General features: G+C 43.6%; 1 protein-coding gene across 2 annotated transcripts in view; it reads left to right on the plus strand.

Annotated features, from left to right (window-relative positions):
• Positions 1-27,661, plus strand: part of RASSF3 (Ras association domain family member 3) — a 96,552-nt gene that overhangs the window by 27,493 nt on the left and 41,398 nt on the right. The window contains exon 1 of one of the 2 annotated variants that reach the window (XM_030464959.1): positions 17,990-18,261. The exons of the other annotated variant lie outside the window; for it this stretch is intronic. Coding sequence (XP_030320819.1) covers positions 18,133-18,261 — 129 coding nt within the window. The 5' untranslated portion in view covers positions 17,990-18,132. Of the gene's footprint in view, positions 1-17,989; positions 18,262-27,661 lie in introns of those variants that run through there. 2 annotated transcript variants of the gene reach the window in all.

The raw sequence follows: 27,661 nt of genomic DNA on the forward strand, positions 1-27,661 counted from the left end.
GCTGGCTGCCTGCACCAAGCCCTGCATGCTTGAAGAGGGGTATTTTGCTTACATGATGTGGATCATGATTGTACATGGAAGTTGCCCAGTTGCTGGGTGATAAATCACTGGCTTTGATAGCATCTTAAACGCCTTACTCAGCTCTCAAAACATGCAAAGAAAATGAGTATTGACTGAGAAACTGGTAAGTGGGGTGTGAATGCTGGGCCATGGGAGTCTGTCCTGATGCAGTCCAAAAACTCACTTTTCTGAAAAGTCCACGTGCCATGCGTGACAGATTGGCAACTAAATTTCACCTTTCTGTTAGATCTAGGCTGGTAAACAGGGTGACAGTGGCTTTCACTCCCCTCCATGGGCTGCCTGGTTATTTGATTTATATTCATAAAACACCTCAACCTGAATGGAATTGCCAGCAGCTGCATCACATGTGTCCTAATCTCAAACCACAGAGGCGACGGATTTCCAAGCAGGATGAGGGTTCAAAGAAATATTTGATATCACTTATTAGTGTGCTTATTCACAAGGCTGACTTAGTTTTGCATTTGAACATTCAGGAAGGTCTTTTTCTTTTTCTTTCTCTTTTTCTTTCTCTTTTTCTTTGTTTTTGTTTTGTTTTGTTTTTTAAGTATCATGCTTCTGTTATTGACTTATGGTGTTAGCAGCTGTTGGAAATGTACAGAGAAGAGATTGCTGCTGCTTTTTGACTCACTGCAGGAAGGGCATGATGCAAAACCTTCCCTGGTGGGGAAGGAAGGTGGGGAGTGGTTTTTGATTATTTTTAATGATAACATTGCTGGGTGAAGATATGAAAATATTTGTTCCCAGTCTTTGATCCAAGTAGCTTGCCAACCAGCAGCCGCACAGAGAGCTGTCAGGAAAACAGGTAGAGAACAGAGCCCTGTGTGGTTCTGATGCAGTCCTGTTTATCTGACAGGAATGTAAAGCTTTGTTTCCCAGAGAGCAGGAACAAAACGACAGGAGGTAGTGTTTTTCCTTACTGATTCATGGCTTCCTCTAATGGGAGACACTGCCTAGAAACTGCCCACTGAACCCTCCCTCGATGCAGAGGGTCCTGCCTGTTTCCATGAGCCTGGATTCTCCTCAGATCCCTGTGTGCTGCTTGGTGGTTTCCCCTCTCCCAGGGATCTTGTTCTGCAGGGAAGCTCCAGGCTTGGGTGTATTGTGTCGTGTCAGTCTGCTCCATGGGAAGTCTGGATAAGAACTTAAATATTCCCCATTTACTCTGAAACTAGTGTGCATAAGTGTGTAAAAATTCCGTGATGGATGAAGTGTGAATGGTTTAATACACTCACTGGGAAGGAGGAAGCTGTCACCAGTCACATATCATTGAAAAGCAATGGCAATCAGGTCATACTAGTTATACTTTTGGGGAGTAGCCCCTCGTACTTTATCCTTTATGCAAAGGATAAAGAAGTAGCTGGCTTTCCAGGATCAAAACACACTTGCAGCACTCGTGGGAGATCATGAGCAAAAGTCACATTGTCATTTTTCTTCCTCCCTTTTTACTTAAGCTTTTCTAAGCCTCCATTCCTACAGCAGAGACCTTGCACCTCTGGTTCCTGTCACCTTCTGATCCTTTGCTGCCAAGCAAAAGAAGCAGCCTGGATACAAAAGGCTGTTGTGTTCTTTCTTCTGAATGCTGAGGCGGAGTTACAAAATGTAGACTCCTACAAACATTTTAGATCTTGTTTGTTCTACTAAGAATATGCTGGTGATCACTTCGAGGTTTTTTTTCTGACTTCCATGAATGTTTATTTCACAAGTGATATAAAAAACTTTTTTTTAAATGAGGTAAGTCCCTTTATCACATCATTAAATATTTACACCTTACATTATTAATGCTTGTAATATTCCAGGTGAGATTTTTTTTCCCAGAGGTAGTTTTGCATCTTGATCCCCTTTCACCTGTGACCTTTAGATTTCTTATGACTCTTGTTTATTTTGTATCTGCGTCTGTCTTGGCTTGCCAAGAAAAGAAATTCATGTACTACATGGAAGAAATAAGGAAGAAAATGCATTTGAGAGGCTTTACACACTTAGCAAATAAATCAGTTATTTATTGAAACCTCTTTTCTTAAGCATATCTTTTGTACATTGTCTCAGCAAACATTTTGCATGTGATTTACAGGTAGGTTTCAGTTGGGCTGGCACAGAGAAGCCCACACAACTCTTTCCTCTGTGTGTGTGTGTGTGTGTGTGTGTACACACTGGGGGATGCAGCCACTCCCACTTCACTTCCCACCTCAGTTCAGATTTGCACCACCTGCAAAGTCAGGATCCTGGTCATGGAGTGAGGAGACTGCAAGGTGGAGTGTTGTCTTGTTTTCTGTTTAAAATATATACAGCATCCTGAATCCTCCGGCCACTCCTCTTTTTCTGTGACCTACTTCTTAATGAAGGGGCCCCTCCAAAGGATTAGTTTTGGATCAGCTTCTGGCCCACCTGATCCTGGAGCCGTGATTCTTGGATTCTGGACAGTGCCCTGAGAGGATATACCCAGGAGGTCTTTGAGTACCTGCCCTTTCTGGGTACTTCCTGGTGAAAATGGAAAAACTTCATCTTCCCTTTACCTTAAAGAAGAAAACTTTCACCATGGGACCCCAAGACATTTTCCATCACATACGTAGCAATTAGTCCTGTGGACCAATGGAAAGCTACAGTTATCCATTTCAGGTATTTTGCCTATGGATGTGCCACTGACAGCTGGATAACTGGATACAATTATTTGCTTTGCCGAAATCATATCCTATGCTTCTCCATTTCTTTCTCTGCCAGTATTTACAAGAGTGCATGTAGCCATGGTCAGTCCCCTTTCAAGGCTTTGTCTTTTCTGACAGAGTGTTTGTTTACAGCAAGATAAATACCATCTTTGATTATTTTCCTTTACAGTCCTAAGTGAGAACAAAGCCAGGGTGATAGTTACTATGGGGCAGCAGGATGAGGTCAGCACTGTGCATCCTGCCTGTGGCTGATCTCCCCTAGCTGCCTGCAGGATAAAATCCTGTTGTCTTGGTTTCACTGTTTCTGTTGTAACAGCCTTATCAGATAGCTCTGCAACTTTATTCTCTGGGGAAGGGACAGCAGTGTATTGCAGGGCTGAACACTACTTTTACGTTTCACAGTGCTTGTGTTCAGAGGAACATCCCTCAGTTCACTCTCCACTCATGTTTCCATTTGCACCATCCTTTCCCCTCAACCTTCCTTTTGCTATTCTGGCTGATATTTTCCTTTACAGTAACCTTGAAAGGATATTTCCTTATCTGCATATGTGACTAATCAGTAAGGTCTTATGATTATTATGAAGCAATTTGTTAGAGGTAGGAATTAGAGCGTGAAACTGGAACTGAGGAAGCTGGATCTGCAGTCCTTGCTCTGCTAATGACTGATTAGACATGGCCTTCAGCAAGTCAATTTGGCCTTGAGTTTCAGATGTGCTGATTTAATTTTTAGTCTTTTACCTACAGCTTCCTTTTTTTCTTTCTTTTAGGGGAAGGGAGGAGCCTACAGTATGCAAACCTGCTATTTCATTTTACCTCAAATATGTTTCAGTCTGGGGAGTCAGAAGTAGGAGTTGGTTTTGGAAATGGTGACATTGTGAATAATGTTCCTTGCCTATCTGCTGCTCATAGTTGCACTGAGGATGAACTCTTGCAAAATGTTACAGAGCAATAAATGCACTTTGGCACAGGATTATGTTCTAAGAACTTGTCTCTTCTTTATGCTTTATCCATTACTTCTACGACTTTTCCTGAACTTGTTCAGAGTCTATAATCTGGGAAAAGAAAGCAAGGGTGAATTCATAAAATTGAGGATTACTGACAGGGTAAACTCAGAGAGAACTCGGTGTGAGAGACTAGGAGAAATAGAATCTCTGACAACAGCATTTGTGAACTATGATTTTGCTGAGTTCTTTCTATTCTTTTCCCCAAAATTAGCAGATCTAGAAACAGGAACTACCTGTTGGAATGAATGAATACAAGAAATAAGTGTTTTGGAAATACATAGAATCCATATTTCCAGTCCTAATTAGGCAGCTGCTGTCAGTCTGAAGAGTGCCCCTAACATCAGTCTTCGGGGTAAGATCAGGGGTCCTCTCCTTTTGCTGACCATCTTCATGAGATCCTGTGGCCTGTCTCAGCAGAAACCTCCCCAGCTGTACCAGACTGCACAGCTCCCACAGTTTCCCCTGCATCAGCCTGCACCCCCTGAGCTGCTGGGCTTCACCCCCCTGCTGCCAGGATCCTTCTGTCCAGGAGTATCCTGTCCCATGGGCACAGCCCCCATGGTGGGGGTGGAGAGCAGAGAGACCTTCACTGGTAGAGAAAAAGGAAGGGAGAAACAGAAATGGGACAAGAGGGGCTGACATAAGCCATCTGGACTTTGTATTCTAGTCTCCCTCTGTCTCCCCTCATACAATCTGAACCTCCCAGGGCAGGCTGGAGTTTGAGAATCATTGCATTAGGTTAGACAGCAAAAAGGGAGGTGTAGGGCCCAGTGGAGTCAGTGAGAGCAGAGTTTTGCCACAACAGATCTGGTTTCACTAACAGTTTGTAAACATCTATTAACCATCTTCTCTTTTCTTTGAAGTGTCCTCAGCTCTCAGTTTTGAGCCTTCTTAGGACTGTGATTGCCTGCTGGGGAGTCAGCACAGCATGTCCCAAAGCTGGGGACAAGAACTGCCCCACTTCCTGAGCTGAAAAGAGAGGTTAGAAGACACAAGATCCCTCTCTGATGAGAGGGAAGGATGTGTGCCTCCACCCCACCGACCGCCAGCCTACCCAAATTTTCAGATGTGTTGGCCATGGTCCAGCAGTTGGCAGCATTTCATAGACAAGTCCTCTAGACTGTGCTAAAGCACTGTGCGTCAGAGTAGGCTTTCCTGGTCATTCCACACTCATTCCCATGTTTTAATTTCTTTTAAGTCACCTGGGGTTATTGGCTGCAATTAAGAAGAAAAAAAATTTCTGGCAGTTCTGCCACAGTTGGACTTGGCAGCTTCACCAGTTACTTCCAGTAATTATCTCCATGTCACAGGTATGCCCTCAGTGCCAGTTTTAGGAAAACCTTTCTGGTGTCTGAGTAAGGAAGTGGATTCTTTAGGAAATTGCTTTCCTCTGAGAACAGCCCCTTCTTTACAAATGCTCTTGCTGTGGTCTTTTGCAAAAGGCTGCATTCAAAATCTGAAATATGCTGATGTGCAAATAATTTCAATAGCTGACCTGCAGAACCTGTTGGCAGGGCTGATGGAGACAGTTTTCTCTGCTCCCAGCTGCCTGTTTCATTTTGGCAGCTGCACGCCTTCTGGCCCAGATGCCTGCAGCCTCTTGTCCAAGTTAGGAGCTCGACAAACTTTACACACTGCCCTGTAAATGCACCTCAGCTTATTATCTACGTGAAGAATTAGAGCTAAAGCTCCGGCTGCCTTTTGCCTCTCAAAAGTTATTTTCAATGGCCCCAGTAAAGCTGGATTACAGTGGTGGATGTGCCTGCTGGACTCTCACCGGGGGGGGGGGGCGAATCGTTGTGTTTCCTTGTAAGGGTATCTGCCCGACCACAGAGCCATGGTAAACGCTGCCAGGCAGCCTCAGAAATATCAGGCAGGCCTCTGAAAGCAGCAAAGCACATAGAAGGAGATCCCCCTGAAAGAGCAGATGCTGAAGCAGATGTTCAGGTTACATCAAGGACCGCTGAGCGCAGCATGTGGGGTCATGGCAGGAGATTGCTTCCAGAATGTGGATGTGAAAGTCTTAGGTACGGCTCACAGCACTGGTGCATTGTGTTTCAAGTCCTCACAGCTCTGTCACTAGCCTCTTTTTTAAAGGTTTTGCAGAGTTTTCCTAAGCTAATTTAAAACCAGATCTTTGAAACAAATGGTTTTTAAAAAGACTTTCAGACCCAGACAAAAGGAAGGTAGCTGTCCTAATGCATACTGCATAGAGTCTGAGCATCTCCTTGTACTGCTTCATCACATTCAGCAATGTTTCTGACATATTTTGAAGTCTACAAGTAGACTGCAAACTGAGTGATTACTTTCTGACCTGGAGATACCACACATCATTCAGTTTTCATGTGACTCTGATAATGTGGTCGCATTTCAGGGGAGGGGAGCAGCCCCCACAGCATTAAATTACCTGCACATATGGACATATGGACACACCTGTAAATCTGTTGAGTTACATGACCATAACCTCTCTTTGGCAATTGCTATGGTTTCTCTCCAGGTCTGGCACTGCAGGCACAAAGTGCAGGCAGGAAGGCACCATGCTGCCCCACGGTTATGCAGAGAGGGTCTGGTACTGCCCCTGTGGGAAAAGAGGTAGAGGATAAATGATGGAGACAATGTACATCTGGTGGGAATAAGCACTGGTCAGCATAATTTGAAGACAAAGTCTGAGGAAAAAACACCACGCCTTTTAAAACAAACAAAAAAAAACCCCGTGCTATTTTTGCTGAATGCAGTTTGCTGACAGTTTGTGTTGGTGGGATTGCCATTGCAATGGCAGCTACCTGGACACACCTGGGATCCAGTGGGTATATAGCAGTAGAAAGTGCTTGTAGATCACACAAGCTGGTGCTTTGTGCCCCAGAGTACTTTGTGTTCCTCTCCTATGGGGAGGTTTCCAACCTCTCCCCAGTGACATCTTACCGTGGTATCATTGCAGTAGTGCCCCCCTGCCCTGGTGCCCAGCTTGCTTTCCTCTTGGGGGAGTTCCATTCTGCCCAGAGGGATGGCTCAGCTGACGAAGCAGCTGCTGTAGAGTGACATATTTTAGCCTGGTGCTATTAAAATGAAAGAAAAATAATCAAAATTGGTTCCAGTTTATCCTAACCATCTAAGCACTAAATTGAGGCAGTTCAGCAGCTGCTTTATGGACAGCTGAGCAGCCCGGTCAGTGGGAGCAGAAACCTCTGGGAGAGGGGCAGCTCAGACTGATAGCTAAAGGCAAGAATAACTTCTTATGTGTGTCAGACCTCAGCCTCTGGGTGCAGCATTCGTGTGGCAAATCTCAGCGCAGGGAAGAAAATCAGAGTTGCAGAAAGGAAATCAGAGTTGCAGGAGATGCCTTCGTGGGTCTGTAATACAGTGGTTTTGTGTCAGTGACAGAAAGGAGAACATGTTGAAACAAAGTGTTCAAATCTTGTAGGAAAACAGCTATATTTAGCTGCTCTAAAAATTGCTTAGGACCAGACATGAAGGAAATGGCCGGGGCAACCTACGCTCCTCCAGTTTCACCTGTTGCGGTGTTTCTTAAGCCTAGAAATACTTATAAAATAAGTAACACAGCCACTAAACCTTCCCAGAAGAGGTGTAAACAAACTAAATTCACTTGCCAAAGCAGCTATTGCTGAACTGTGGGTTGACCTTGAGCTGTGTCGATTTTGCTGTAATGCAAACCATCTGCAGGCTGGAACAATTAAAGCCTTCAGATCTCCTAGGAGTTTCCTTCCTCCGATTATAACTTATGTGCTGTGGTAGAACCCAGAGGTAAACAGCTAGTTAGCATGGACCTCTGTGTCTGTGTAATTTTATGGTGTGGCACACACAAAACTATTTGCATTTGAAGTGGCAATCAGCTTTCAAGTAGAAAATACAGCATATGCTTGGTACTGAATGCTGGAGTTGCAGCTTCCAAAACATCTGCTTCACCTCCTCTGCTGCCTTTCCTCCAGCTTCTTTGTCAGACACACCATTTTCTGTGGTTTTAACCAGTTCTGTAGTACAGGTCATGCTGGAGGGGCAGTGTTGAAATGGGGACCACTCCAGCATAACAGCCCTGTGTCTAACTTAAACCCACCTGCCTTCTCCAACAGTGTCATGAAAATGGTGCTTCTATCCAATAAGCCCATGGCTGTGTCTGAGGAAAAAGGAGTGGATAACAATTATAGTGATTATATAAAAATCTTGCTTGCTTTTCTACCAGTTTGGTTTCCAGAGGCTCAGAGTTATACTGCTTTAAAGCCATAAAAAAATCAGTTTGGACATTGATGCAGTGGGAAAATACCAGAGACGTTGCTTCTGTATGATCGCTCTATAATTTGCTTGGCAAAATTTTATACCAAAGTCTCTGCAGTGTAAAACTTCATGTTTTTCCATCCAAATGATAACAGCATGAGAATTTCAGATCATCCCTTTTCAAATCACAGTGGGGAGTAATCACTGAAGCTTAGTAAAATAAGAAAATAATTTTATTTTTAAGAACAGTGGCTTTTACCGGTTATAGAAAGCAAACAACATTATAAACAATATAAACACAATTAAATGCCGATAAAATTAAATTAATTAAATATTTTTCTTTTCAAATCAAGACTGAAAAATTATGAACAGATGCAACTGAGCTTCTGAGGCAGCCATGATTATTTTTCTCTAGAGCCAGAGGCCCCCATCACAGGGAGTGACCCCTGGCTCAGGCCAGGGAGTGCAGAGTGGCTCAGGTCCTCCTTTCTCAGAGCTGCCCCCTCCTAGAGCAGGCTGTGTCCTACTCCTCCATGCCTGTGGACTCCAGATACAGTGTGCCTGTTTTATGGGTTTAAATTGCCTGGGAAATGTGAAGGGAGGCTGCGGGGGGCAACTCTGGATGGGAGAGCATAAGAGGAGTGGGAGGAAGGCTGAGGGGACCATGCTGCTAAGATTTCTGGTGTTGAATAGCCCTAAAAGCACCACTTGGGTTTGTTTTGAAGGAAATGCACTGATTTGCTATAAAAGAGGGCCCAAAAATGAACTGACATGTAAAGTAAGTGTATCACAGCACAAGATGCAGGGGCTGAGCTGCAAAGTTGAATTATTTGGCAGTGTAGGTCCAAGTCCTATAAATTGTAGGTCAGATTATGCATGTTAAATATAAAATAGGGAAAAGTATGTGAAATGTCAGATTTAGTTTCCTTTGTGACCTCAGAACTGGCCTTTGTTTGACCTGTGCTGGAGGCTAGAGAAATAAGGAGGGTCGTGGTCATGCCCTGCACTGTAGGGCTGAGGGGTACATGCTACACTCCGGGCAGTCAGTCATGAAGAAAGCATTTCTCAGATTACAAGTACAGGTCTTTGAGACATAAATGTATCCTGTTTGTGTTTTTCTTTTTATAACATAGTGTTTTTTTCTTAATGGATCAGATAAGAATAAGTCATGTCAACTTGCCCTGCATCAGCCCAGGGCTCAGGCTCTGACCTCTTCACCCATGGCTGGGACAGACCTGGCAGCAGGCAGAAGCATAAATAGCTTTTCCCTCAGGGTGAGATGGTTCTCCTGCTGCATCTAAGTGCAAATGTTGCTTATTTTCCCTCTGATCATCTTTCCTCCCCCCCTTCCCCAAGTACTGTCTCTCCATCAGAGTGATAAAATGTAGGTAGAGGAGAGCAAGAGCCACACAGAAGCAGGAAACCTCTGACATGGGGACAGCCTTGTGCTGTCTGCAGCTCTGCTGGACTTCTCACTGATGTAAGGCACCCACTCCCTTCCTCTTCCCTCCATATGTGAAGCCAGGAGGCAGATTTTAAATCTGCTAAACTGGGGTTTCAGGATGCTGTGAGCATCAGAGTTCTGAAAGAAAAAATAAAGAAGCACCATATTTTCCTTTTTCCCCTTGCTCTTTTCTGTTTCTCCAGCATCTTCTCAGACCTGATACTTACTTTTTCCTTAGGTGCCCTTCCATGCAGTGTACTTTTCTCATAACCATCCTTTTAAAATTTTCAGTATATTTTTCACTAAATCTTACTTCAAAATCAGAAACATACATCTCAGCTTTCCTAGATTACTGCTCATTTTCCACCCAGAAATCTGTCTGGTTGTTCTGAGATTTTCAGGAATTCTAGAAAGAAAAATCCAACTTATTTAAAAATATTATCTTTTTTGTTTGTTTTTTATGTTGGCTAATTCACCTGATTTTCACTTCTGTTTTTTTTCCAGTCCCTGCACTCCTCTCTTTTCTTTAAACTGCTCTGCTTTTCTTTTTTCACCTTTGCACTGATGTTCTGGCAGTGGGGAAGGAAGAACATGACAGTAAAGGTGAGAATCAAGGAGGTCTTGGGCCAGTGAGTTAGCTAAAAGAAATCCTGATTCAGGGCAACATTTTCAAAGGTGGTCACATCCTGCTGAAAATGTGAAAAATGTTAATCTTTTGCAGCACTGAAAAACTACAAGGTGTGTGTGTGGAAATGATCACCTTGCATTGGTAGCTGGCAGCTCCTTCATTGCCTGCTGAGCTTGGAGGCTGGGGAGCAAGGGGACAGGCAGGAACACACAAGCAGGGCTCCCCTGCTGCTGCCCTCAGGATCTCAGCTTGGCAGGCATAGGGCATTGCACTTCAAGGGTAATTTTTTCAGATTTTTCCAGCTAAGGGTGGATTAGACAAGCATTTCTGCAACAAGTTGTCTGATCTGTTGTTCTGTCAGATAGTGCTGTCTCTGGGATGCTTGTCTCCATGGACTGTTGTCAGGATGATTTACTAGAAACTCCTAAACTTGCAGACACAGTTTCTGGGGAGTTTCTACTATCTATCAAAATCAGACTTATTAAACAGAACAAAATACCATCTTGTACATGGTATGACAGGACAATGTCTTGTTCTTTGTCTAGGAGATGACAATGTGGATATAATTCCCTGACCAGAAGGTCCCTTCCCCCACCAATACACTGGTTTGAGGACAGATGCTGGGAATCAGATTGCAGCTACAGTGCATTAGGGCTCACATTTTTGTCGTATCCACAAGCATGCTGAGCTTCCACAGTTGTGGTTTCTATACTTAAAACAGAAGGTCCTAGTTAATTTTACTGCCCTGAGTATTTTTACATACTGTTAGCAATTAGGGAGAGGATTAAAAGTAGGAGAATGTCTGTTTTCTGTGCCCTTTATTATAGAATATTTCCTTAAGATTATATGTTCTTGTATAGCAGGTCTACTGCTTATCCTGGCAAGATGAGGGTGCTTACAGAGAATTAGATGACAATATCTCCCAGGCCTCAAAGCTTCCCTTATGCCAGCCTTAGCTTATACTTAATGTCTGACTATTCACAGCAATGGGACTGTGCAAAAAAAGGGTGAATTCTTCACGTTTTTATTGAGTTGGGTCTTTGGGGCTACATCTGGGTGCTGACAGACTTGTGATCTGACTATGTTAGGGCTGGCTGCAGCATAAAGTAAGAAAGCAATTGCTGCAGGGAACAGATTGCCAGATGTAACGTAGCATTCAGCTTTGAACTCTTACTCCTGCTGGCACATCCACTGATCTGTCTGTGCCATGGAAATCTAGCCTTTGAAATGAGAGCAAGGAGCAGGGCAGTTCTCAGTTCAGTACATTTGCACAGCTCTTTGAAACCTTCTGATTAAATCTATGACAGACATGACATATTTGTTCATCACTTGTCTTGTAAAATCCACTTTTTCTTATCTGTGACAAGAAAGTATCTGTTTAATAATGTAATTTATAGTCAACTGCTAACAAATGTGTCAGCTTTGGAGAGCACTTCTGCGTAACTGGGATGCAAATACCCTGAAGAAAAATGCACACAGATAGAGGATTGCTTTATGAGCTTTATCCAAATCTTTTCAGAGGCAGTGGGGGTCCTTCTGTTGGTCCAGGTGAGCTTTGGGCAGGATGAGGGGAGGTTGATGCTCACATGGCCTAACAAGGTTAGATTACATGCCAGTGACTTCAAACTGCACAAGCACTCCCTTGTGTACAAGGCTGTACTTGTAGCCTCACACTGACCAATTTTGAGTCATCTTGCTTAGATGGATTGATGACATGTATTTTGCTAGCTAAAAAGGGATATTACTTGAATATTCTAGGAAAATATCAAGCTCTAGCCCAGGGATGGTAATTCCAAAACTGTCAGGAAGCACAGAGTTGTATCTCTATAGGTCTAGGTTGGAACCAAGATAAAGTCCCAAATAGTCCCAGTTTATATGCCTGCTGAAATGTATGAGTAGCTCTCCTGATTTCAGTCAGACCGCATGTGTGAGTAGGTGGCCACGCTCACAACATCAAAAAAAAGGAGACAAGGACAATCTCTTTCCATCCCCTTTTTGTCTCTCTTCAAAATAATTAGAGGTACAACTCTGGTGCCTCTCAGAAGTGAGATGGTATGAGGGAGGTGAACTTGTTTTCTCTGACCAGTCTAAGTATAGTAGATGAAGACTGTGGAATTAGTGCATGACTACAGTTGTGTGAACACATGAGTAAGGAAGAGATTACATGTGTTTAGTTTCCAGGTATGTCTTTCATTTTGAAGATTATGGATGTAAGAGATGCACTAAAGGGACTTAAGAGTTGGCAGAATTTTGAATTTCAGGAGCTAGAAGAGAATTCCTGATAATGCTAAGGTTGCATCTCCTATAGCAAGTACATGTCCTCATGGCACTTCTCCAGGAGATGGAGAGAGGCTGCTTAGCTGGCTCCTCTTTGTTTTCAGACTGCACTCGAGCCTGTGTGGCTGGAGTGACCTTGTTTGAATTAAGGAGTTTCTGTGTATGAATCAAAGGATAATTGTCATTGCTGCCAGTGGTACTAAGCAGACCTGAGCTACTAATTCAAGACAAATGGCAGAAATGAATAAACAGAAAGTTTACTGGTGTAAAGAAACTACAGGTCTGAGTGGATGGTCTGTGTTGATTGTATTTCAACTTTATTGCTTTGCTTTGATCACTTGAAATTACCACTGTTTTCAGCTGGAATGTAGAAAAAATTAAATGCAATTGATTTCTGAATTACTTTTTCTGATTTTAAAGGGACAAGCTGTTACAAACTGTCTTTTCTTCCTCTGCAGCTTTTTTTTTTTTTTTTTTTGGGTAGTCTCTGCTATATAACCATAATTTGCCTAATGAACATAATGCAATATTTCCCTATAAGTATGTTACATAAAATCCAAATCCAACATGCTGCTAGGGAAGGATCCACTTGGATTTCTGTTCTAAGCATATCTTAAGATTAGTCCTGTAGGGACTAATAATTGATAAAGCTATGTCCGTGGTCAAGCCTTTAAAGGATCAAAGCCAAGGCTTGCAAAAACATGGGAAAGCAGAAAATGAGAGACAGACACACAGAAGTATAAAAGTGACCAGAATTATTCTTGAAGCAGCCAGGGGCTGGGGTCATCTTACAAATTCATAGTAATTACTATTATAAATATTGCTTGGGTCATTAATGAAACTCTTCCCGTAAATCATTGGTTTTCCAGCTCCCAGCCCACCAGATCCTATTGACCACAGCTGTGGGGCACCACAGGTTCTGCTTGCAGGAAGATGCAGGGGCACCCTAAGTCAGGGGAAGGAGGAAACAAGGAATCTGTATACTCTTCTTTTGAGATCTCCACATTAGTGGTTTTATTTTAATAGAAATGTAGTGTTAAATGCTGCAGGGCTCTCCAAGCCCATGCCCCTTCTTGCTTTTAACTTCCTTGCTCCTTTAACACACTGTCTTTTATTGTAGTCTGGCAAAAATCTGGATAAATCCCCAAGGCTTGTGTGTAGACCTGAGCATCTTTGTCCTGGGGGTCCAAGCAGCATTACCAGCCTAGTGAATCTTTAGTAGTTTTCCCTTTTTAATGAGTTCTGCCAGTTTCTATGTCAGGGGCTGAAGGGATGTTTTAGAACCATGTAAACATCATGCAGTTGCTGATGGGGTTAATGTAAACTCTATAGGATGTTTTATCAGTTGTGCTTTTGTTTAGTCTGGGAAGGAGAAGAATGAAGGGAACAGAGAAGAGTCCTCAAATAGCCAAAAAGTTGCTATAATAAGCAGTGATGGACTGTTCTCCCTTGCTTTTGCTTGGAAGCAAATAGGGAAGGTTAAAGATTTAAATGGAATGTTAAGATTTAAATGGAATTTTCTAACTCAGTAGGCAGCTTAAACGCTGAAGGGATGACCCATAGGGGAGATGCTGCACTACCATACTGTATTCTGAGAATGGGTTAGCCAAAGGTCTTTTAAAAACTGTGTAGAGAACTTGGTTCTTCTTCAGAGCAGAGGATTGATTCACTGAACTACCCCTTGTAATCCCGTTCATCCCTGCTTTCCTAAGGCATTGTGATCACTTTGATTAACTGACACTGTAATACAAATAAATGAAGCTGTAGAACTTGTGAAGCAGTTCACTTTTATGGAATCTGATGTCTGGTTCTAAGGGTTATTTCAGTTATGGTATCTGAAAGTCCTAATCCTTATCAGATTAATGAAATTATCCACACCTGCTTTGACATTTAGAAAGCTTTAATTTTTGACATTTCTGGAAGCTGTGCCTGATGTTTTGTTTCTTTGAACTGTCATTCCAAAACCACAAAGTGATTTAAAGCTGAATTTTATCCTTGAATGTGACAGTAATTTTAAATACTTACACAACAAATAATTGTTTATCACATAGATTATCTTTGCCTGTGATTGCTTTTTATCAGTATTTTATTCGTGAGACTCTTACTTTGGAACAGGAGGTCTCCATTACTATTTTTGGTTCTGTTACTTCAGTCACCACTTTTAACTGGCTCAAATGGGCTGTCGTTTAAAAATTTTCTGAAATTCTACCTGCATCATAAAGTTGTAATAAAAACAAACAAACAAAAGTTTCTTTTTCTCTTCACAGGTGCATTTGTATCACTACTTACTAGTAGTAAAGCTAAATATTCATTTTTTTTTAAAAAGCACATTCCTCTTCTTTCCATTCACCGGTGTGATCCTATGAAAACTGATTGCCAGATTAATTTCTCACTGGATTAAATTATTTCTTGGAAGGACTTACTGAAAGCCTCACAGTGCTTGTCTGTGTATTAAATCTTTCTCCTGTGCCACATTCCTTGGTGTTTAACTTCGTTGCTTTTACTTAATGCTTCAATAATTCTACTTAAGAACAAGTAGGCTTGCAGAAAGCTTATTATTAACTTCATCTTGAGACATGGCTTTCTTTATTTTCATTATGAAGTGTTATTTTTTTGTTGTTGTTGACTATTGAAGAGGCCTGTCAGAGTGAAACAAAAGTAATGCAAGGCTGCTAGTGTAGAGGTTTCAGTGCAGCACATAACAAGGAGCCTTGGATGAATCTTTCCTAGGTAAGATCAAGAAATCCATTTGAGAAGGTGGAAAATTACTTGCCTAGGGACAGAGACCAAAAAAATATCAACACATAGGAGCTTGGGAAGAGTGAAATCCACAGGGGTACCAATTAATTTTGAAGTATCATTCTAGCAAAACACTTGATAGGATTTAGGTTTGTTATTTGCAAAGCACCAAGCAAGTAAGAACTGAAGGGCATTGCATCTGTTTTTACATTCCTGTGAATTATTGGATTCAGTCTGATAAGTATTAAGACACTGCCGAAATTAGTAGGCTTAAAAACAAAGTTATAGTTGAGAAGTGAATTCATACTGGAAGATAAATCACAAAGGATTTATATATTCTCCATCTCTTTCTGTTGCAATAGGAGAAAACTGTACTGTAAATCTTTTGGTGTTATCAGTATAAATGACGCCTGACAGACAAGGTGAATGCTGTGCCTTTTTACCAGAGAACTTCATATAACTTCAGCCCAGGACTTGGAATTGATCTTGCACAGATGGACTTGAGCTCCCATGCAGCAGCTTACTGTCTCAGTGATCCTCTTTGCCAGCCTGATGGTCCCCCCATGCACTCTGAGGTTTCAGGCTGTGTCCAAGCAAACACTCTATGCACACAGTGCCCTTGGTTGCTGGGGAGTCCCATCAAGTGTGCCAGTGGATAACATGTAAAAACACCTTTGTGGTTTGAAAACACAAACCCCATTTTGCAGCACACCCAAGTCACTTAAAATCCTTCACTTTAATTGTGAACATGGCCAGGGATGTCTTATCCAAAAGCTTTGTAGATTGGGGTTACTGGGTCTTGGACAGGTTCAGAGGCAAGCCCATCACTTTTCTTGTGTGATTTCCTTTTGGCATGAGGTTGGTCTTGGTGAAGCAGGTAACACAAAGCCCATTTGTCTAAAACAAGTATTTTAATACATTTTAGTCACATTCAGGAAACTTGTCATTCAACTTAAAGCTATCTTGAATACTGTGGGGCTTTACAGTGCCAACAAGTAGGCTCAACATCTAACACATTCGCATCGATGCTGTTAGACTTCATTTTTTATTTTTAAAACTATGAGACCCTCTGATCTGCCAGATGTCAAATTCCATATGACAATCTGGTAGAGTCAGAGTTAATGGGAAAGTTGGGATTTAACACCCCCTGAACTGATTAACTGGATTTAGTTCTCAGAGTGTTGTTTTGTGGTTTGTTTGGGGGTTTTTTTGTTTGTTTGTTTGGTTGGTTTTTTTGCTGGTGTTGAGGTGGCTTTACTAACATGTACAGCTTACTGGTGTGGGAAAAGCACCAAGGTGGCAGAAACATCTCCACCTGGGCAGGGTGAGGAATGTGAGAAAGATCAGTGAGGTGGGGATGGGGAAGAGAGAAAGGAGACATCAGCTAATGGTATCTTAGAGAGACCTGTGTCCCAGTACTGAGACCTCAGGAACTGATGTGTAGGCTTAGGCAGTAGCTTTATAAACACACAGCTTCAAATCTGTTCCATCAGAGGCTGTGGTGCTGCTGAAAGGTGTAGCCTGCCCTCCTTCCTGATCCTCACAGCCCTATCTCCCAGGGTTTGCTCCACTGGCAAGTGGCTGATGTGACTCACTTCCCCCTGTGGGACCAGGGCTGTGGCACAGGGGACAGCAGGAATGCTGGGCTGAGGCGGGCAGGAAAGGCAAGGCTGCTTTTTTGGTCAGATGCTGTAGTCTTAGGAAGCTGTACCTTAAACCCAGTATCCTGTCAGTGACAATGATCAGCCCTAGATAAATTAAGGGAAGACAGGAGAAACTCTGCAGTAGGTAATTACAGCATGACCTGGCCTTCAGGCATTGTCTGCCATTTCCCCCATTACTGCTGAGTTTGATGTACGCCCAAAGCCTTATCAGAACTTTTGTGCTTTTAAATATGTTTCCCAGTTACAGCTCTGGATATTCCTGCTATCTGTACACATATCTAATCTCTGCTGAGTCTTCACAAGCCTCGCTCCTTGCTACATCCTGGGGTGATAAATTCCACTGACTTAATAGTCCGTGGGCCTGATCCTTGGAGGAGAGGCCAGGGCCAGCCACCTACAAGTGCTATGGAAATTCAAGGTTTTTATCACCCAGCATGGCTGGGTTTGCTACCAGCTGCAAAGTTTAAATTCAAAGATTACTGGAAGAACAAAGCAGGAAAGCCTTGCAATTATTTTGCCATTGACTCCTTTTTAATATTTTTTTTCTTACAGGAGAGTGAAAGCAGGCAATTATTTGGGAAACTTCCCAAAGTTTTGGAACTTTTTTTTTTAGCAAAACCCCTTCAACTGCCTCGTTGCTTGTAACCAGTAGAGACAGCAAGGGGTAATGGCCTTAAAATGGAAGAGGGGAAATTAAGGCTAGATTTAAGGAAGAAATTATTCAGTGTGAGGGTGTTGAGACAGTGGAACAGGTTACCCAGGGAAGCTGTGACTGCCCCTTCCCTGCAAGCGTTCAAGGCCGGGCTGGATGGGGCTGCAAGCAACCTGGTCTAGCAGGAGGTGTCCCTGCCCATTCAGGGGAGGTTGGAACGACGGAATGTTAAAGATCCCTTCGAACGCGAACCTGTCTATGATTCTGTGACTCATGTTGGGGTCGGGGGTGCGGAGGTGTCTGCACAAGGCCGGGAGGAGAGTCAGTAACTCCACTCCACGCCCGCTCTTTGATCTTTTGCCTCTGTCCTCTCCGGAGTCACTCGGTACCCAGTTCCGAGAGAACCCCCCTGCTCCAGGCAGCCCGGTGTTTGCGGCCCCGGAGGCGGGGGAGCTGTGGGCCACCACCCCCTCACCTGCTGCCCGGGGGCGGGGGCGTCACCGCCTGGCGGGGCTCGGAGAGGCGCTGCCCGCCGAAACTTGTGCGGCAGGAAGGGAGCAGAGGGCGGGAGCGAAGCTGCCAGAGCAGCAGCTCCTCCTCCTCTTCTTCCTCCTCCTTCTCCTCCTGCGCCCCGGGCCCGGCGACTCTGGGAGAGGAGCGGCAGCGGCGGGGCCCCATGCGGCGGCCGGGACGGAGCTCTCCGCCGCCCGGCCCCAGCAGCAGCAGCAACGCCAGCAGCAGCCACCGCCGCCGATGACCTGGACCAGCAGCATGAGCAGCGGCTACAGCAGCCTGGAGGAGGAGGAGTCCGAGGAGTATTTCTTCACCGCCCGCACCTCCTTTTTCAGGAGGCCGCCGGGCAAGACCCGCACTGCCCCGCAAGTAAGTTCTGCGCGCCGGGCTGAGGGGCGGCCTGGACCCCGGTAGCAGCTGCCGCCGGGCCGGGCCGTTTCGCTCCGTCCTTCCCTCCGGCCTCGGCCTCCACGTGTCCGCCTTTCCCTCCCTCCCCCACGGGGCAGGACCCGCTGGCGCCGTCCGGGGACGGAGCGGGAGGGAGGCGGTGGGGAAGCGCTTCACCCCCAACCGGGTTTCGAGCGGGGCTCCTGCGCGGGCAGAGGGTCTTTCCGGAGGGACCCCCGCCAACTCCAGGAGGCTGCTGGGGTGCCCCTCTCGGAAGCCGGTCTGAGGGAGCCAGACTGTAAGTCTGACCCCCCGGGGTCCGACGGGCTGGGGACGTGATCAAAAATCACATGTTTCCGTGGTGAGTAACCGTGCTATCAGCCCTGCCATCGGCCCCGCAGGCAGCTCTCCGCCGGGGTACGGCGGGGTCTGCCTCTTCACTCCTCTGAGAGCTCATTTCCAGATGAATGACAGCCTCTTCAGCTGTTTTGTTGGCAGGGAAAGGCCCTCAGAAGTGTTTTAAGTGTCTAGGTTTAAGCGTTCAGGCTCAGGAAATCAACTGCAAGTGGGCTTTGAAGTGAAAAGGTGATTAAAGACAAAGCGAAACCCCCCAAACAGACACTTTTGTGGTCAGGATTGAAATGTGAATGGAGGACTTACGGGGCTGTAGGCAGAGTGAGAAGTGCGGGTGTGTAGAAGGAAACCTTGCCGTAGCAAAAGCAGCCCCTCTCATAGGAGCGTCAGGGATATCGAATGGAACAGTCCCTGTCCGATCCAGAGCAGTCCTTAAACCATATAGGGTAAACGTCACGTTTCTGTAGCTAAGCAGCCCAGCCCTCTCTCATTTTTCTCTTTTCAGAGGTGGTTTTTATCTTTGGAGACGATAAGCTAGCAAGCTGCTTTTGTTTATGCTAAACCTTGCTCCCTGCATTGGCTGTGGCTTCTCTCTGCTCAGCGCCCGATTTTTCTTTTGCGTGCAGACTTTTAGTATTTTTTCCCTACTGGACTTTGGTGTCCATATAACTGCTGCCGTGGAGACCTAGTTATAAACTTGCACGTCAAAGCCTGAATACCTCGGATGCCCTCTGCCCACCCTCGGGGTCCGTCAAGACCCCGTCGTTCATCGTCCATGTCTGTTCCCCTAGGCTATGTTGTGCTGCAAGAAGCCAACCTTGATTTGTGTTTCTCCAAGGTTCTTCATCTGTTTTGCTCTATTTGTGATTTGTTTAAAACTTAAGCCCTCTAACTGCCCCTCAGGAAACTTCTGCTCCTGTTTGAGGAAGTGCACGGAGCTTTCTTGAGCTTTAGCTTCCTTTGCAAAATTTGGCAGGGAGCCTGGGCGCACCCTCTCCCTGCACCTGAGCTCAGGCACCTTGTGCAAATAGACTGGGACCAGCTTCTTGTCAGGTCATGGCTGTTTCCCCAGGGTGCTTTTTGCTTCACCCCTCCTCAGGGGTCGTCTTTTCCCGCATCCATCTTGAGTTTCAGCCTCAGACTCACCTGAGGGGCTCTCTGGAAGCTGGTGAGTCCTGTTGAGCCTCCTTGAACTTCATCTGCTAACCTGTTGGGCCAGGGCTGGCTGCCACCTGGCCCTTGCAGGCTGCACAAACAGATACCCAGCTGCTGCCAGGCTGTGTGAGAGCTGCTGCTGTGTCATGAGGTGTGTGTGAGAAGGCTTGATTCAGATTCCAAAAACATGCACGTGTCTTTGTAGTGCTGTTGTATGAGCTGTCTTGCTAAAAAGTAGTTGTGCAAGTAGTAAATTGTGCAGATGTGTAAATCAGTATATGTGATAACATTTCCAAGCAGGGAGGGAGTGGAAAAAAAAACACCCCAAACTCAAATTTGAGACTGCTCTAGTAATGTGTCCCAAAAGAATACTGTGGGGAGGTGCTGCAGGATACATATTTAAATATGTATTGAGTAGCCTGGAACAAATGCATTTGTAATGCTGACTCTGCAGCATCAGAAATGCTCAGCTAAATGCTTCTAGTCACAGAGTTACTACCAGTTGCTCTGAGCTGCTGAGTTATAAAGAAAAAAAAAAAAAAAAAGCCCAAACAATGCTGAATGTAGATTTCGACAGTCATGTGGCCAGTAAGAGTGAGTTTCCCCTTCCAGCAATAACAATCATAATAAGCCTCTTTGTAGGGATGAGGATGTTACTTTTGGTTTGTATTTGAGGTTTAGTCAAAAAATGCATACTATGTCCCCTTGAGCCAAGAGGAGAGGAAAGCTGTTAGTTATTGTTTCTATGTCCTTCTCAAGCATACAGATACCAAGTTTTGCAGTGGGGATTTCTTGTAAGTGCTGGCAATTAATTTTATCCCTCTGTCTTAGCTCCCTCTGCCTCCTTTCTCACTGTGAAGAAATGGGTGCGAGCGTTTGGCTTGCAGCTGTGCCTGCAGAAAACCCTCGGTCATAGCATTTGGATTTGCTTTATAAGGCTTTCCCAAAGAAAGGATGGAAAAAGGCAAATAAATTTTTGTCTTCCATTTAATCGGGCAGGGCTGGACTTACTCATGTTCATCAGCTTCTGTAGCCGAGTTTGGATTAATGGACTGATACCAGTTCTGGTGTAAAAAACTTGTGATAGTACCTTTGGGCTTTGCCTAAGGTGGCTCATCTTCTGTAGGGTTGTTCCTCCCTCACTTCTAGAAAATAAAAGCATGAAAGCCATTACAGAATGTGACAGGCAGCACAGTCTTTTAGGGCCAAGCAGTGGCCCCAAAGCAATTTCTCAAGCAAGACATAAATGAATCTAAGGGCAATGTGCATAAAATGCAGGCTGCTTTATGCTGTGTTGCTGCCAGTGGAAGTGTAGCTTTACTTAAGGTTGCTTCCATTGGTGTTGCAAAATTTAAGTGTTGGGGTCTAGATTAAGCTCAGCATGACCCTGTTTTGTGTTTTTAATGACTCATTTAGTAAGTGAAAAATGAGGAACTGTAAATATTTTTGTCCTGCCTGTGTGACTACTCATGTGAGGTAAAGTTATCCATGTGCATGGGCTTTTGCAAGATCAGACCCATGCTTCTGTTTGATCAGGCTGTTGGAAATTGTCCATTCCCTGTAGAGAAAATACCGAAAGTTGATGTTTTGCAAACTTTTGAAAGCTGATCCCTTTCTCTCCCTCTTTCCTCCCACCAATCCCCCTATCCTTTCAGGAAAAGTGAAAACAGTCAGGCCTGCTGCTTCAAGCTCTACCAGATGTTAGAGGGATACACATCTTCCTGCTGGTGTTGTCTGTTCTTCTGCTCCCTGTACTCACTTGCTTTTCAAGGGTTGATGTTGATCCTCACAGTATTTCTCCTTTCTCTGGAGGCTTGATGGGCAGTAGCTTTTCTGGATTAGTTCCCAGCTTCGTTAAGCTCCTGTCTTCTGCGAGCATCACTGCAAATACCCGGGGACATCCATCCTTGTGCTTGTTTCTGCCTGCTCTGTGTCTGCGTGTCCCCTTCTCCTGTAGCTGTAAGGGTTAGAAGCATGAGAAGAGGCTGTGGAAAAGAGTTCTCTCCCTGTCTGCCCTTAGCACAAGGCATCTGTGAGAGAGGACACCCCTGTGTTCTGGGAAGCACAGCTTCAGAAGCTGGGGGTGCTGTAAGCATCATGGATCCCAGCAGTTAGAAGAAGGCAAATCCTGCAGCTTGCATTCAGCATCTCATCTGTGGATGGTTCACACACAAAATGTGAGAGAGCTTTGCTTGAAGTCTAGTGTAAAATGATTTGGATATTGCAAGTTTGGCTCTTGGTTGCTGCTTTAATCTTCAAAGAGGAAAACATCTGTATGTTTATGTTCTGTTTTTCACCATTTTGTACAGGGACCTGTGAGAGTGCTTGCAAGAAAAATGCAGTTGCTGCATTTTTATCTGTTGGCAGATGGCAGAAATGTATGCTTTCCTCCTGCACTGGAGAATGTGCTTGTCAGTCCCTCCCCATCTGAAGTCCGATTTCTGTCTCTTTCTTCCCCTTTGCTGGTTTTGGTCTTCACAGCTTCCAGATCTGCCAGCTGAGTTCCTTCCCTTACACCCGCACCTGGTGCCCTCTGCCATGACACTGTTTTTGTGGCTGTCTTTTCTGCATGTCAGTGAAATTTGCAGGTGTGGTAAATGGGAATGGGAGAGGAAATCCATTAAAAAAAAAGCTGAAAATTGAAAGTGGATGTAAGAGTGCAGTGGAGTGATGAAGGGGAGGGGCAAAAGGTGGAGGGCTAAAGTCTCATCCCTAAGCAGTCCTGGCAAGGTTACCAGTTGTCTCTCATTCCACTGTCAAAAGAGGTTTTCAGGGAATGGTGCAATTTTTTTTTTTTTTTTAAATGGGTGACCTGGTACACGTGTTAAAAAAACCCAAAACCAAAAAAACCCAAAACCAAAACCAGACAAATTTCTGAGTGCAGAAGCACTTTTTTCAGTCTGTTCCACATGAATTTGCACAGTGGGTTGAGGCATTTCATTGAGACGAAAAGAGACAAAAAAAAGGCTTTTTTTTTTTTTGGGGCAGGAGGGGAAGAAATGAGTTTCTAGGGCTAAAATGCAACTTGTAACTGCTCAAGTCTAGTTAGTATGACTTGGTGTTGCCAGTGTCCACTATGAATAAGTTTCACATTGTTTGGCCATTACAGCTCTTCCTGGGTTTCCTTTCAGTAACATCCCCTCGGGAAAATGGCTCTCCTGACTACCAGAACAAATGAGGTTTCTAATTATAGGCTTGCTTTGGAGCCAAAAAGTTTACGTTTGTGTTTAACATGTAGCCATGAAACTTTTTTAAAGAAAAACAACTAAAAATATCAAGTAATGTTTCATCCTTCCTTTTTTTTTTTTTTTAATCTATTTGGCAGTCAGTGAATATTATGGGATAAACAGTGTCACAGCTGAGATACTTGAAAGTTAAGAGTTGAAGGAATGAGCATGGTAGAGATTGTGTCTATTTTAAGCCCACATCACTGTCAGAGGAAACTGGAGGTCCTGATTTTGTGTTTCTGCCTCGCTTGTCTCTCTTGAGTGCTTGATGTGGCCTCTGTGTTTCAGTAGCTTGTAAGAGCGCAGTGGCCATTTTGGGGTGAACTCAGGGTCCCCTTCTAGTGTCTGACAGCCTCTGGAGGCAAAATGAAATCTATGTTCCGTGCAGAGGCTGCTGTACACTGCTTTTACTGTTGCATTCGGGTCTTAGCAATATAAGTTTTGGGGACACAACTGTATGACATGGTAACTAACACACAAAAACTGAAAAAACAAGTGTAGGAGAGATGGATTCCATCCTAAGAAGAGTTCAGGTCACTAAAACATCTCATGAGTGTTGCTGGATTCAGCAATTTAAGTGTCATGAGTGCAGCAACAGTGGCAGGTAGTATTCAAAACAGTTTACTAACTTATCTTTCCACTTTTTTCTTTAGTCTGTTGTATTAATACTAGATTAGACACGTTTCAGGCAGTTGCTTCTCTGTTAGCATAAACTTAGAGTACTGGTGATCTGTTATTGGTTTTGTTACTGACATTCATTTGAGTCACTAGTGAAACACTGAGTATTTATTTTTCCTTTTATGTGAAGAAAAAAACCAGAGTATTGGAGAACAGTAGCTAGGCTTCTCACTGGTAAGATCAAGAGTACCTGTAGACACAAGTTGTTGTTTTTTTAACTGAGGAGTCTTGTGAATTTATAGAAGTGCTCTGCAGAGCAGCTGAGCTCAAGATCATCTGAATACGCTAAAGAGATTTATAAAAATCCATAAATAGTTACTTAAAGGGGATAATTTGGTACTCCATTTTCATGAGCTTTTATTTCAACTGTACACCTTTGTGTAAGAGCAATATCAAAATAACCAACTGGGAAGAGGTTCTTGCAGGCTAACATTTAGCCACTGCGAGAGCAAAATTTTGTAGAAAAACTGAAGAATTGATACTGCGGTTTATCTCTTGTGTAAAAAGCCAGCAGTCCCACTGCTGGATTAACAGTGGCAAATAAACCGATTAACAGAGGATTTCAGATGAAGTGGTAGATCTGTAACGCCAGCATTTGCCTGTGACAGTCTACTTGTGAGCCAAGCCAAGAGGTGTAAGTGTTGGGAAGAGAGAAGTGAGAGTGACAGGTCTCTCCATCTTTCAGCTCTCCTCACAGACAATCAGATAAGTCCCTGGGGACTTCTGCAGGCTGTGCACTGGGCCATGCTGTTCAGTATGCACTGCACCTTTCTCTAAGGTAGGAATAGTAGGGGGTTTATTCATGCATGCATACATTCATGTTAAAAAAAAAACCAAAAACCAAACATTTTATGTATACACACACACATATAGATTTGTACCTTTTGAGACCAAGACTAAGAAAGGTCTTAGGTCCAGCTGTTCCTGCAGACATCAGGGGTGTGCCCCAGTGGGACTGGAGCCAGCAGAGCATGCTTCATCCCTTCCAGTTTTGGTGCAGCACTTGCCAACTACAATACTGTCAAGTTTTTACATGTTTTTAGGTGCCCAAAACACAGCCCCTGTGTTTCTGTAGGTGGGTATGAATTGACTTGGGATGAGTTATGCTGCTTTCCTTCTGCTTTTTTTGTCTCACTTGCTCTGCAAGGCTGATGAAATACTGCGGGCAGTTTTGAGGAGAGCACTTCCTAAGCAGACCTGTATTTTGCTATGTTAAGTAGCCACGTGTGATTCATGTAGCAATTAAGATAATTTTCTTGTTACTCACCTGTGTGTTTTGGAGAGGAATTTGTGTTCCCATACAGCAAGGAATCTGTGCCGTTTTGAAAATAATAATAATAAAAGCAGCAGTGGTTCATCTGTCCCAGGAAGCATCAAGTGTTAATATTGGGTGTCTAGGTGTACTTGGAGTGGTGGCTGTCAGCTTCTCTGTCTCTCTTTACTCACTACGTAATTGTGGAAAATGCTGTTTGCAAGTGTGTTTCTTTTAGAAATTACAGATGATAATACAGTAGGGGCAAATTTCAAAGGCAGTTGTCTGTAATCTTTTATAGTTATCCCTGTTGTCCATAATTAGGACTGCTTGTCTGTGTTCTCTCTTAATTGATCAGAGGTGTGATCAGGTGTATGGATGCAGTCTGGCTGTGCTGCACTCTTCCTTGTAGTGCAGCCCTCATATCTTGTGTTTGCAGAACCCAATCAATACAGTCTCTCCAAAGTCTGATTAGTAATAATAAAACCTGAAGATCAAGGTCTGCCCTGTCTGACAGTGATAGTTTGCTACATAATTAAGTGCTTAATCTTATTTCCACTGAAGCAGTGATCCCATGCTTTGGCTTATTCCTCCTGAAGAAAATGTAGAGATGGCTCAAATTTGTTAACACTGCAAAAGAAGTTTAATGCCTTTATTGATGGCTGAGAAACCTCTGTTGCAGGGGGTTTCCTCTCATGAACTTCATGTACAATAGTTCTGCCTAAGATCATGCAAGTCTGTCAGCTTGAAAGAGTTTACTTCAGGAGTTTTATTTAGAGCATTACTTTTCTTTTACTGGGTTGCTCTCTTCTGAAGGATTCTGCATCCTCAGGAATGAAACCTTCTCATCTTGCTGTTCAGTCCACACCAGCAGCTTCATTTAGTGCTTTCACTCATAGGTACATAAGCTAAGGCTGTGGAAATCTTTGTTCAAAGCTACTCACTTTGTTGCAAAGCATCTTCATGGTTCATCTGAGAAGCCTCTGGGAAAGCTGTGTAAACTCTAGCAGCTACACTAGGGATTTCAGCATGACCCATAGTGCTTATGTGTGCAGAAACTGGCATAGTCTTTGGCACTGCTTAAAAGGTTAAGAATATAGTGGTTGTATGTTGCTTAATGGGAAAATTGACCTGCATTGTTTGTCCTATGTCTGAAATGATGACAGAGTTCAAGGTTCAGTACTGTTGTGAGATTGGTATAGGACTCATGCATTTTTTTTTCACAATAGATGTAATTTGAACTACAAATTATGGTTTACTATGGTGTTTTTGGTGTGTGTATAGATTATGTAGTCTAGGCATAGACAGGCATCTTAAGTAAAAAATAAAAAAACATTTTGTGGCTCTGGTTAGCTTGCTAATAGTAGAAAAGCTGACATGTGGCAAGTGACCTCGGCTATGCCTGAAGTGCATAGCAGGGATGTGCTAGAGCCAGCTGTAGGAGCTGATGCCCTGACTGTCTGGTGACTTTGAGACTGGTCCAACCCTTTTTTTACTACTGTGCATGTGTGTTTAGCTTTGAAAAGCAGCAGGGAGAAAGAGTTTCTGCAGAAGGGGTTCTGGATCTGTCAGGGTAGACTGTTCAGCCTACGTGTTGAATACCCAAGGATCAGAAATACAAGCATGAGAAAAGTTCACTTTAATCCTGTCAAATGTACAGGTTCTTCATTTCCAGCAGCAGGGGTACCTGTGGTACAAAAATTAGATGGCTCTTTTGATATGTCAGAGGGGCAAATGCCTCAGCAGGTGCCTCCTGGAAACTGCTGAAATCCTTAAGTCTATGGGGCATGGACATGGCACCTGAAGGCTTGAATAGATGTTGCTTTCATATTTGATAGTTGAGGAATAGAGTAGAAGAAAGGCATCTTTGTGTAGAAGATTGGCTCCATCTGTTGCAGGATGATAAGCAGGAACACTTACCTGAACTAGTTTTGATACAAGATCTAATATTAAAGACACTTTGCAGTTTTTGCATGAGTTGTAAGGTCAAGTTAGAATAAACCAAATTCCTGGAGTATTTAACTTGATACTTAGGGTTCCTTCAGTTGTTGAATTAAGGCAACACTTTTTTTCCCCTTCAAAGAATATGCAGTGTGGGGTGACAACTAATGAAAGGAGCCTTAACTCTTTCTTGTAATGAAAACCATTTTGCTGCTCTTAGAGAGCCAAGTAAATGGATCTCAGGATGCGAGTGGATTCACAGTAGGTAGATAAGATATTCTCATGGTGTTGGGACCATTGTAGACTTCAAAGATTGTCCTGTCTTTTTCTATTTGCTAATACAGTTTAGTTTTTTCTCTGGGAAGGTGGCTATTAAAATACAATTCAATTGCTTTAGTTAGATTTTAATTAATTGCAGTGGTGAGAGACTAGTTCATGCAATATGTCAGTCTGAGACAGCCAGTGCTTCTGGACATCAGTCAGATAAACCCCTGGACTGGATCGTCACACTTTCTCTAAAGCTGAATTAATTTATTTAGCATTAGCTTTCCTAAGTTTTTGTTTGTTTGTTGTTTGTTTGTTTTTGGGGGGGGGGCTCCATGACTGACAGCATGCAAGGAATTATTCCTGTAGAGAATGTTGTTTGGTTTTTTTTTCTTTTCTCCTCTTCAGGGTCCTGGCCACATGAGAACCTGCTTTACTCTTTGAGTACAAATTACTTTCCCTTGTCCTTTTTTTTCTGAGACTGACTTGGGCAGCTGTGGTTTATAGAATT

The sequence above is a fragment of the Calypte anna genome, chromosome 1, assembly GCF_003957555.1.
Source record: "Calypte anna isolate BGI_N300 chromosome 1, bCalAnn1_v1.p, whole genome shotgun sequence".
NCBI lineage: Eukaryota > Metazoa > Chordata > Aves > Apodiformes > Trochilidae > Calypte > Calypte anna.